Source organism: Onychostoma macrolepis, chromosome 14 (genome assembly GCF_012432095.1).
Source record: "Onychostoma macrolepis isolate SWU-2019 chromosome 14, ASM1243209v1, whole genome shotgun sequence".
Classification (NCBI taxonomy): domain Eukaryota; kingdom Metazoa; phylum Chordata; class Actinopteri; order Cypriniformes; family Cyprinidae; genus Onychostoma; species Onychostoma macrolepis.
The window spans coordinates 25,139,788-25,152,183 of NC_081168.1; the positions used below are offsets into that span (position 1 = coordinate 25,139,788).

Consider the following 12,396-nt stretch of genomic DNA (forward strand, 5'->3'; position numbering starts at 1 on the left):
CAGGAAACCTAATCATTTTAATAACACTGCTGTTACTGTTAGGCGTGAGAGACGATCTAAAGGGTGAAAGCGCATCCTCCTGCATTTCATCTGTAAAGAGGTGAGCAGATTTGAGAGTTGAAGTGCAAAGCTCCGTGCCTCAACATCATCAATTCTCTCAATTCTCTCTTTCTTTAGCGCTGTCTCTCTCTCTGTCGCCGGCACATTAAAGTCAAGCCCTAATCACTGTGGGGACTTAGCCAATGATGTGCTTATCAAACGGCATATTTCAAAAAGGGATCTTAAAAGGCCTGAGGGCAAAGATGCAATAAGAAAGCATTTGTAGTTGGATGAAAGGGAGAAAACGACAGAGAGAAAGAGAACGAGAGAGGGAAAGAGTTGCATACGGACCTTGCATCAGAAATGGATGAAGCTTATTAGCATATGCCATTTAACTGGGCGCAAGGATCGAGGGATAGACAATGAGAACGAGCTCTAGTGCCTTTCGTTCTTTTCTTTTTCATTTTTTTCCTCCTCACACCCTCCAAAAAAATAAAAAAAGGTCCAAAAAGAATAAGAGAACAAACACTTATTCTAAAAGGCAGAGGCCTTGAAGTGGAGGCTCATGGGAGAATTGGTAAGGTGGCTTTATTGTGAGTCGACGAGTGGGGAAAAGAGCGATGCATCATCTTGCTTCCTCCGTCTCCATGGCTGTCATTCTCCAAAACTGAGCGAGGCCTCCGTGTCAGCCGGTCGACTTTGATATAAGCAAAAGCAACTAAGTCGCTACGAAAGCCAGCAAAGGGAAAACATTATCAACACATCCAGCGCTCTTGAAAGAGCTCTTTTCTGCTCTAAAGTTGGGTGTGAGGGGCACGTTGTCACAAAGTTGGCTTTAAACTTGTTGTGGGACAGCGCTTTGACTTCCCGCTTCCCTAAGGAGTCTTCAGATGCTGCTAGCACTCGACTAGCACAGCCCTGTGTGATGCCTGTTGAATATGAAACACCGTTCTGAAATGACCACGGATGTGGGGCTTGGGGTTTGTTATCACAGATGCTTCAGAGCAGATCGACCTGTGAAAGTTCTGCCTCTGAATTAGCCTGTAGTGAAGAAAGAATAAAGAAAGAGTGATGTGGCGTAAAACATAGACCTTTGGATAGTAGTTTACTATAGCTTGAAAGTTTAGTTTATGGAAAATTGAGCATAATTATGTATTCACGTCATTCCAAACCCTCAAGAAGAAAATGTTCACGTTGGGTTCAGTGATGTTGGTGCACCATCTTTGAATCTCTACCCAGAACTTAAACATTTTTGCATGAACTGCTCCGTTAACCAGCAAGACTTCCTTCCTTTCAGCTATAGTGTAGAAAAAATGCTGGTTAACCATAATCTTTCTGGTTGACCAGCATTTTTTAGTCTACTATAGCTAGACCAGCACCAAACCAGCCTTACCACACTGGGGTGTGTTTCTTTACAACAACATAACTCGCTGCTTCACTACCATAGTATATTGTATATAGGAGAAATTAACTAGTTAGAAATTAATCGTACGACACTGAAAAAAGATGGAGATACTACTTTCAGTCAGAAATAAACTTTGTTTTACTTACAACTTAAAAAAAAAAAAAAACTTTTATATTTTATATCACACATTCGTTGTTCAACAATATAGGATTGTCGTGTTTTTTTTTCTGTTTTTTTTTAAAGTTACCAGCCAGCTCCAGCATTGTTGACTTCATGCATTCCATTTTTTCTTTTATTATTAACATTATTAATGTTGGTAAAAAAAGGAACCACTTTTTTTTCTTCAAAGACTATGTCCAGATCGGTTTCAGAACGATGATGAAAACATAGACCTAGTAGATCGAGCCCATCAACACCCCCAAAGCTTGCATAGTCATATACCTTTCATTCAGCAATGCATCTATTGCTTATTTTCGTTTCTTCTTTGCTTGTTTTCGGATTTGGAGATTCTGTACTTTTTTAGAAAGTGCGTAATGCGCCCCCTACCGTATATTAGTGAAAACATGGATTGCTGGAAAAGTCTGCCAATGGTGCGGAAAGAGTTAATATTGGATTATTGCTGAAAGTTTGAGAATGATCATTGGTTTCAGGAAAAACTAAATCTTTGCACTATATTGGTAAGGAAGCAAATTGCAACCATAGCGCAGTTAGAGCTTTTGTAAAACATCCCTGAATCAGCATGGAAATTGTTCATGCTGGTCTAAATTGGTGGTTTTGGCGGGGGAGTTTTTTTTTTTTTTAACTTGAGACCCTCAGGAGACTGTGTGAATGTCTATTAAAGTGACCCTGTGAAATAATAGGTGTGTATGAACAAGCGAACAACGCTTTCTTCATTGTGGTTCATTGACATCTGATTCAGGCAACGGCTGTCTCACTGAAGACATTTGTAGAGAGTCAATTTGGGATTATGAGACCAATTACCCTAATTACTTTCCTTTGTGTTGTTCTTTCCCTTCAACTCGCTCTGTCTCACGGTTGTTATTCCTCTTTTAGATGCATTTGAATCTGGTGCTGCTCTGTGGCTTCATCTTTTGAGCTGATATTGCCTCATAGTTTGGGAAAGTCCCCCTACACAAACAGGCCAATTTTTCCATCCCAGGGCTGCTGACACACCCTAAAAGTCTGAGATTTTAACATATTAAGCAGAGATTCAATTGGTCTGACTATCAGTGTGATGAAAGAAAATCAACTCATGTCTTTCTAATCTGCTCACCCATATGGTTACGTTTATATGCAGTAAAAAGATAATCAACCTTTATGGTCTTCGGCTTTTTACTATGATAAATGAAGAAAGAAATGTATAGACATGCCACACATTTACGTTTACTCCCACAACTTCTGTCACATTAAATCTGTTCAACTTGTATCTTTCCCGTCAAGGCAGTTTAACCGAGCTATAACGAGCTCACAAAGCACGTACAGATGCCAGGATGGAAAGAAACAGAGAGTGTTTTTTCATTTGATCTTTTTGGTGGCAGAGAAATTAGTATGAGCAGACTATTATTTTTCTTTTACTAAGGCATTCATGTTGGAAGGTAAAACATACAATAAAGCAAAAGCTGCCTTTCTCTTAAAAGCAACTTCGATATTGAGACTTTTTTCCCCTGACAAACTCAATAGACACGGAAGCCCATTACAAGGGCGTCTTATTAGTGTCGACTGATTTTACAAGATTGCTATCTATGTATAATTAAGCCCCAAGCGCATCCAGTCACATTCGTACATGCTATCTTTTGATAACATATTCTCATGACGCCCAGGAGCTCTTTTGATAAGTAATAAAGAGAGACAATCTGATCTGCCGTATCAACTCCATGATTGGCTTCTCAGTTTGCTGAACTTCTGAACAAAAGAACGCATCAGTACATATATTTTTGATGTCAAGTTTTTATTTATTAATTTTGTTCGCTTTTTTTCTTTTCCTTTTTTGCTCTAGGTTATATTGCAGTTGTGATATCTTTTGTTATGGAAGACATGACTTGTTCAACTGAAAGCTTGGATGCTTTCAGATCTAAGCAATTGTGAAACTTTAAAATAGATTAAGCACATGCACTAGTGCTGTTTGAGGATGAAACATTGTCATTATTAATCTGAGCTACTGAAATTCATTGCAATCAGCTACTCTGTCATTTTAATCACATAACATTTTATTATGAATCTATGCTGTAAGGTGTATGAGAAAATCTGGTAATGATTTAAATTTGGTAAATTGAGACCATGAACTAAGGCTTTTAATGACATACTGTATTACAATAAATAGTTTTTTAATATGCAGTGGCGTGTGCGTGTGTGTGTTCACTCTATAAAGCAATATTCATAGAGACCTGTTGCTAAGCAATGAAAAGCACAACAGGGATTCGACATATATATTTATATATTTAGGTTTTATTTATAGTTCTGTTCTTGAAGGATATCTTGTACACCAAATATCCCATTGGCAGTTAAGCGCATTCAATGTGTTTAGAAGCCATAAACAGTCACTTTTTCGAACAAACACAAATACAAAATAAAAATAACAACAAAATAATGGACCGCATGTAAATAACATACAAAAAATCCCATGCCTACTCAGTAGGTAACTACAGCATTCCAACTCCTCAAGATGTAGATATGTACATTTCCGTTACAAAAATATAGTTTATAGTTTTCTTTTTTGCTTACATCCCAAAGAAATGCAGTGCCCTCAAATCCTTTCCCTTTTTTCCTTGAAATGACTTTCTGAATATAGAAAAAAGAAACGAGAAAACAAAATCCCTTACACCTTAAGGCTAGATGCAAAGCATCCACACGCTGATATCTGTCAAAACATCTGCAAGGCTTCACAAAAGGCACCAAAAAAATTGAAGATTTGTGGTTGATTCTTTTCTGATGTTTGCCCCTCCATTTAACAGGTTCTTGTTGTCACATTTGAGAAAGAGAAAGATAGTACCAGTGGATGATATTTACAAAATAAGAGAAACTAACATCACTCTTCCACATGCGTCAGAATACTTAAGTGCTTAGTCAAACAAGGTCAAGAACTTATCACAGCATTTTTACTACTTAATACAGAATGTATCTTATAAAATATGGCCCTGCTCAAGAATAATACAATGCAAATATTCAAATCAATTGTCACAACAATGGTACTAAAAAGTAAAAACAAAAAGGAAACATGGCACATGTACAATATACTGTAGCTTATGTATATTATTCAAACGTCTTTTGTAACTGTACACCTGTCGAGTCAAGCTTCTGTCGAGCCTGAAGCCCACAGGTTAACACACTGTTAACGTCCTTTAGCCATTCTGCGTCGCAAGTACGTCTGTGCACACACAGTCTGAGGGAAAACTTGCCGAAGCCTGTTGCTTTTGTTTGTCATTTGAAAGTCTCATACGCCTCGTTTGAAAGGATAGGATTCGAAGGGAGAGAACGACACAAAAATCCCTTTTAAAGTCTTTGCCGAGTCCTTGACTGTTTTGTAACCGAGCCATGTTGGGAGCATGGGCAGAAAAGTGCTTTTTGCAGAGGGGACTTAGAAGTCATTGATGCTTTCTGTTCCTTTGAATCAAGCCTGGAGGTCTGGGGTGGGTGTCAAAAGTCTCAGCAGATGTCGGATGTCCGAGGGGAAAGCGCGGCTTGCATGTCAGACAGTGGGGTGGTGACGGGAGAACTGTAGATGTTACTGGCCACTGAGGTAGGGTAGGAGGTGGCCACCTGTGTCTGGAAGGTGCTGGTCACCGAGGGGTAAGTGGTTGCGATGGAAGGGGAGGGGTAGGAGGTGTGCACCGGTGAGGAGTAGCAGGAGTTCACTGGGGATGGGAAGGAGGAGACCGGAGAGGGGTACGAAGTGATGGGAGAGGGGTAGCTGGACACTGGTGAGGAAGCTGACATGGATACGTTTGCAACTGAGCTCTGCACTGAAGTGGTGCCTTTCTCCGCTTTCTTGTCCTTCTGCCGCAGGTGGATCTTGGTGTGGCGCTTGCGCTCGTCGCTGCGGGCAAACTTGCGGCCGCAGATCTCGCAGGCGAAGGGCTTCTCGCCCGTGTGCGTGCGGATGTGGGTCGTCAGGTGATCGCTGCGGCTGAAGTTGCGCATGCAGATCCTGCACTGGAAGGGCTTCTGGCCGGTGTGGATGCGAATGTGGCGCGTCAGCTCGTCTGAGCGTGAGAAGCGACGGTCGCAGGTCTCAACGGGGCATGCGTAGGGGCGCTCGTGGGGAGGTGTCTTGCTTGGCCGGTTGGGGTACTTGCGCATGCGACTGGGCTTGATGAGCTGAGACTGGTAGACGCTCTTTAGGTCCTGAGAACCGGTTTGGGTGGCAAAGGCCTTGATGGTGGACAGCGGCGTCAGGGAGGGCTGCTGACCCGGTTGCGTCTGGAAGGGCTTCTGGTCGGGGGCCACCAAGCTGATCTCGCTCTGCTGTTGGGGAAACAGGTAGTCGGGGATCATTGGCACAGGGAAGCTGGTGCTACAGGCCTTGCTGTTAGGGTATGACGAAGTGGGGTACTGCAGCGAGGTGCCCACTGTGGTGGGGAAGTTTGGGCCAGACTCAGGGAAGATGTCTGGGCTGGCGCTGGAGTAGGTGGGAGCCGCCGAGTAGATGGGGTTAGGCTCGCTCTGGTGGACGGAGCAGCTCAGGCTGGCGCTGGATGTGGATGAAGAAGTGGAAGAGGGGATGGAAGACGAAGAAGAGGAAGAGGGGGGAGCTGCCTGAGAGGACGAGGACGGAATGGAGGTGGGGGGCGGGTTGATGCCCACCAGCCCGCTCACCAGGCTGAACAGAGGCTCAGCCCACAGACTGTTACTGCAGTTGTGGGCAGGTTCGAGAGTGAAACGGCCCGTGTAAGAGATGGGGGGCAGCCGCTGGGTGGAGTAGGTCTGATCTGACAGAGGTTTCTCGATGGCGATTTCTGAAAGCGTGTCTGCAAAAACAAGCACAAAACAGAGAGAGAGTGGATTAGAAACCATAGAACAGCTAGTTAACTCTAAATTGTCTTGAGCTCATTTAAGTGCACATAAATGATCCCAAAGGTGTTTTAGTTGGGGGGTCCTGCTGGCTTTCAAGACTGTGTTTTCCCACAATCTCAGACAGAGCAGCAGGTGCTGATGGAGCGCAGGGGCACCCCCCCACCAAAACACACACACACACACACACACACACACACACATTTGCCGATCTCCCTCGGAGACAAGAGCCAGCGCGAGCTAAACCATCTGCATGTGTGCTTCTCTCAGCGCTCTCTTTCTCATTACTGTCATCCTGATCTCTCTTTCCTACTCGCAGAGCTTATAGTTACTCAATCTGCACTTTCAATGATTCAAAAATTGGGTTTAAAATGAAGCTGTTCTGCAAATTCTAAATGTCTCATTCATTCCAATGATTTTACTTAGTAATAACTATTTAGCATTGGCTGTCAGCTTTAGTTAAAAATTTTAAACTTTACACCAGTGCAGTTTAATTTAAAAACATGTTATTACAATAACTCTTAAATGTAAAAGTTGACAATTAAGCATACAGACACATTATTATTATCTACTGAAAACAACTGCATTTTTGCTCAAGCAAACAACTCTCGCAATTCTCTATAAAAGCAGCATGCAGCTTTTTCACCATGCAATTTAATCAAGAGGGATTTAGTGCTTACCTCCAGCAAGGTGATCAAACTGCTCGCCGGGCTCCCCAGAGCCAAAGCCTGTGCCTTCAGGTGCCGTGGCATTGAGGAATGGGGTCCCTGCAGAGTTCAGCATGATCATCTCCTCCAGCTTGGGGTAGTTATCCATGGGGGAGTGAGGGAAGCTCAGGTGGTCGGAGATCTGCAGAGCAGGCAGGAGCATCTCTGTCTTGGCTGCAGCCATTTCTCTCTGGAGTGTGCTCGGTGAGGAGAGAAGTGCGCTGGAGAGATCAGCAGCTAACCCCTCTGGGACGACAAATATGAAGATGCTGCGATGTCTGTCTCTCCTTCTTTCTGTTGATCTCCTCAATCTCACAGTTTGTCTTCTTGCTGTCTTCCCTCTTCTCCGGTTTTGATTGTCCAAAGATGCAGAACAAATCCACTACGTCTCAGATAAAATAAGTGAGATTCAGATTCAGTCCCTTCTGACCATTCCCTAAATTTCACTTTTTCAGCAAATTAGATCGCTGTTTTGTTTCTGTTGTTGTTTTGAATTGACTTGTCACATTTATTTAATGTGTTTGTTATATATATCGCAACGTGTTGCCTATCAGCTGTCTGCACTAGTGCTGAATCGCTTGGGCTCTCTAGGCTCTTTCTCAGCTCAGAGAATCCCTACTCCTTTATATATCCTCTTGCCGTGACGTAGATGTCCATATTTGGAGTGGAGGAAGCCCATATTTAGGCACTGCAGTGGAGGACACATGACGTTTGCCTAGAGGAAAAAAGCAGATTGGGGAGCTTAAACATTAAGTCTGTGCATTAAATGGAGGGGAGATGCCCGTTCCTCCTCCACAGCAAATCAATGCGTGGTAAGCGCAGTGTCTCTCTGAGAGAAAGAGAAGCGCAAGTCTGCCTTTTCTGCTCGAAACTCTCGCTAAGATTTCGGGTTTCCCGTCTGCGCTGTAGCAGAGCCCTGGCCGGAAGATCCCGCTCCGCCATGCCATATAAGGTCGTGACTACATAAGGCTTGATTCCGGTGGGTTTCCACTTCCATGCCCTTATTTGGAGTTTCCTGATGTAGCGCTGATCGGCGCTTGGCAGTGAAAGGGAGGCTTGGGTGCAATTGAAGTCCAGAGCTCTGCACAATAACTAATGTCAGCACTATGCTGCCTCGCCCGTTCCAAGATTTATGAGAGAGAACTTTTTTTCTCAACGCTTAAACAACGGTGCGCCTTCGGTGCAGAAATATGAACTTATTTCAACATTAGCACAGGCACTTTAATTCGTAATAAACTTTATATATATATATATATATATATATATATATATATATTTTTTTTTTTTTTTTTTTTTCTATAGCCTAGCTGCGCTAATTCTAATTACTAGAAAACAAATGCTTTACAATAACACATGCAAGAAAAGCGTATTTATTCCGAGGTACGAATTGAATGTAGCCTATTCCCCCATGCAATACAACGCAGTTTTCCATAAGTGGAGCAGCACAAGCGAGCAGCAATTGCTTTCTGTGTTTTGTTTTGTGCAACATGTTCAGTTGTGAATTTAGACTGTTACATAACTAATATTATGACACGTTTTAATAAGATTGATATGTTTCAGTAATTAGCCTATTATTATTATTATTATTACTATATCATTTTAAACTGCCCAAAAACCCAATTTCTTTTTTCAGCATTATAAATGACATATTAAACAGATCTAATATATATTACTCAATTAAGTCTCTATATGTAAAAAAAAAAAAAGTTTTAGCCTATATTTAAAATTTGAATTAGACCGCTAGCTTGTTTTGATGAAGAAGCGACACTTGGCTATTCAGGGCACGGCCGGCGCGTTGGCACTGATGGATGGTGGGTGCTGACAGAGGAGAGAGGAGATCTGTTTAATTGGGGGATGTCCCGGACTCGATACACAGGGATCCTCTCTGTCACTCAACGCCAGACACCCATGCAAATAAGCGCTGCAGCACGCTCTCCGGACGCTGGTGGTGTACTGATGCTCGGTAAATTGAGGAGAAGAGAAGAGCAGAGTGCGCCGTGGCTTTGGCAGGGAGATCGATGTAACTTTGCTGACTCAATAGACTTTAGTCAGAGCAGACGCCATTTTAATTTAACGTGAACGAAAACGAGGCTGTGAGGGACGGAAGAGCAGTTCATTCAGTGTGTTGGACTGTTGTCTAAAATTCCCCAAAGTGCAAAAAAAAGAAAAAAAAAAAGAAAGTACAACATAGGCCTACTGAATGGATTTTCACCAATCATACCTGTTGCAACACTGGGTTAAGGCTCGAAGGAATACAGCAAAAATTACTGGGCATATGCACATCATATAGCATAACTGTCACACTGTAGGCCTACAACAATAATTACTGTTTTTGCATTATTGTAAGAGGTAGGTTTAGGGTTGGGATAGGTGTAGACGTTAATAAAACACAATCTAATAGGTAGAAAATGTAATTTATCGTTAGCTTCTGGTTTTTGCGGCATCCCTGAAAAACTGTTTGCAACGTCTCAAATAGGCTAAAACGGCTTTTTTCAAGTAGCCTAGTCTAAATGTAAAGTGCTAACAAAAATGACACGATGGACACGTTAAAGATCTGTGTGCGTTTATGAGTTGTTTTCACACAGAAGCAGTTTATTGAGTAAGACGTTTTTGTGACGTCAGCCAAAAAAAAGAAAAAAAAGAAAAGCTGTTTCACAGGTTCAGCAGGTTATTACATTATGATGCAAGATTACTAAGCCATTTTTTTTAACTTTAGAATAACATGTAAAATCGTGCACAGCTCTTCCAAGCCATTTTGTTTTACAAATTAATAATGCACTGCATCTTCTAAAAATCTCCAACACATTTTGATTGATGATTGCTTGCCATAAACTAGAATATAATGAAAAATAAAAATGATCACGAATAGGCTAAAGTAGAATTCGATGTAATTGCACAGGTGTCTCGAAGAGAGATGTAGGCGAATGTCATCCGTCTAATGATCAACAACTTTATATAACTAGAACCTCAGATCAGGAAACGGGGTGGCAGTTGGTGACTCACTTATAAGTTTAACAAGAGTAGTGGGAGGGTGTTCCCTTACCAGGGAATGGGGGTGGAAGAGATGGGACAGCCTGGGTAGCTTGTCTAACCTGATATGTTATTGGCTTGTGTTTGTATATATATATATATATATATATATATATATGCTCATGTGGAGGGGGTTTCTCCTTTTCCTTGTTATGAAAGGCCGGTTCTCCCCGCACCTACGCCGAAGCCCACGCCTGTGTCTGTCCTCGCTCGCTCGGTTTATCTCCTGCTGGTTAATATTTCATTAAGATCTGCCAGCCAGCCTGGGTACAGAGAAAGAGAGAGAGAGAGAGCGCTTCACACCCCCACGTTCAGAGGCAAATACCAGGCATCTGCTGGAATTAATCACTGGCTCTGGCTGGCAGCCTGATGGAGATGCTCTATCTCTCTTTCTCCCTCTCCTTCGCCCACCTCTGCCAGCCCCCCCAACCTGTGCCATCTCCATCATCAGCATAAAGGTGAGCCCGTCGGGGGTGGCCGAGGAGCAGACAGGATGACTGGCTGATATATGAGTATTTGACAGTCTATTACATGATTTAGGGAGGGTGGAGCAAAAGAGCAGCGTGTGTTATTCTGGCTTCAGGAGAAAAGTGAGTGGAGATCATGGATGCTGTGGTGGTACAGGTGCTCCAGATGATGGTGGCAAAGAGAAGAGAGTGAGGAAATGAAGTAATGGTCTGTCTTGATTTAGATCAGACAAAAATATAACTAAGAAAAGACTCCTGTTAATAGTTATGGTCTTGGTATTGATCAAGGATAGTGGAATTATGAGATATGAGAATTTAGAAGCAAATTTATCTGCGTTACTCTTAATCAGGCTGTTCCATTATCTTCCATTAATGTAGCGTCTTGCTTTATATGTATACTTAGAAGCACTTGCAATAAATGTGTTTGCAAGAAGGAGATAATGTATTGATATGTCTGGCTCAATAACCTTTTACAAAGGTTTGCTCATTCTGGGCTCTGCCTGGTTAGGCCTTTCAACACAGCAGCGTAAATCTTTATTGCTTTATTGCTCACTAAAGGCTTTAGTCGAAGAGTTAGTAGTTAGCGAAACATGGTCTTCAATATGGGTGTCAACTGATAAGATTGAATCATTTATGCACTTTTATGAATTATTCCAAAAAGTCTAGAAAGCTAAATTGAACCTCCACGTTGTTGGTCTTGTGCATGACTCTTTAGTGAAGAAAGTGAAAGTGACGTGAGGCCATGTATGGTTACCCATACTCAGAATTTGTGCTCTGCATTTAACCCATCCAAAGTGCACACACACAGCTGTGAACACACACCCAGAGCAGTGCACAGCCATTTATGCTGTGGCGCCCAGGGAGCAGCTGGGGGTTCGGTGCCTTGCTCAAGGGCATCTCAGTCGTGGTATTGAAGGTGGAAGAGAGCGCTGTACATTCACTCCCCCCACCTACAATCCCTGCCGGACCTGAGACTTGAACTCGCAACCTTTTGGGTTACGAGTTCAGCTCTCTAACCATTAGGCCACGACTGCCCCTTTAGTATACATTATCCAGCTCTCAAATAAGATGTTTGTTTATGTTTGAACTCATTGTGGATATCATTTCATATTACATTTAATCTGTGCAAAAGAATAAAACAAGTTTTAGCTTGAGTGTTTGGTTTACATGACCTTTCCAAAGTTTGAGGTCTTATTTTCCCCCCAAAATTAATATTTTTCTTCAACAAGGATGCATTAAAGACATGTAAAATGTTACAAAAGATGGCTATTTCAAATAAGTGCTCTTCTTTTTAACTTTCTATTCATCAAGAATCTTAAAAAATGTATCACAGTTTCCAAAAAATATCAAGCACAGTTGTTTTCAACTTTGATAATAATACGAAATGTTTCTTGAGCAGCAAATTAGCATATTAGAATGATATCTGAAGGATCATCAGACACTGAAGACTGGAGTAATGATGATATTAATTCTGCTTTATCATCACAGATTTTAAAACACATTAAATTAGAAAACCGTTACTTTAAAGTGTAATGATATTTTACTGTATTTTGATCAAATAAATGTAGCCTTAGTGAGCATAGGAGCATTCTTCAAAAACCGACCCCAAACTTCTGAACAGTAGTGTGCTTATGAAAACTAACATATGCATTTGTATTTGTTCTAGATATGTTCCATTACATTATTCTGCCCAACCGAACCTGAGGATAATTGATACATACTCATCTACATCAGGCACTAA

General features: G+C 41.9%; 1 protein-coding gene across 1 annotated transcript; it reads right to left on the reverse strand.

Annotated features, from left to right (window-relative positions):
- Positions 1-3,869: 3,869 nt before the first annotated feature.
- Positions 3,870-7,770, reverse strand: egr1 (early growth response 1). The gene is made up of 2 exons (XM_058797310.1): positions 7,132-7,770; positions 3,870-6,408 (listed from the first exon to the last, which is right to left on the reverse strand). The coding sequence occupies exons 1-2, from the start codon at positions 7,340-7,342 to the stop codon at positions 5,087-5,089; spliced, it is 1,533 nt and encodes a 510-aa protein (XP_058653293.1). The 5' UTR covers positions 7,343-7,770; the 3' UTR covers positions 3,870-5,086.
- Positions 7,771-12,396: the final 4,626 nt, after the last annotated feature.

Excerpts from the sequence above, each read along its gene's own strand:
- egr1 (XM_058797310.1), bottom strand. The coding sequence starts at position 7,342 with ATGGCTGCAGCCAAGACAGAGATGCTCCTGCCTGCTCTGCAGATCTCC. Across the intron at positions 6,409-7,131 it reads GTTTGATCACCTTGCTGGAG|ACACGCTTTCAGAAATCGCC; the intron begins GTAAGCACTAAA and ends TTGTTTTTGCAG.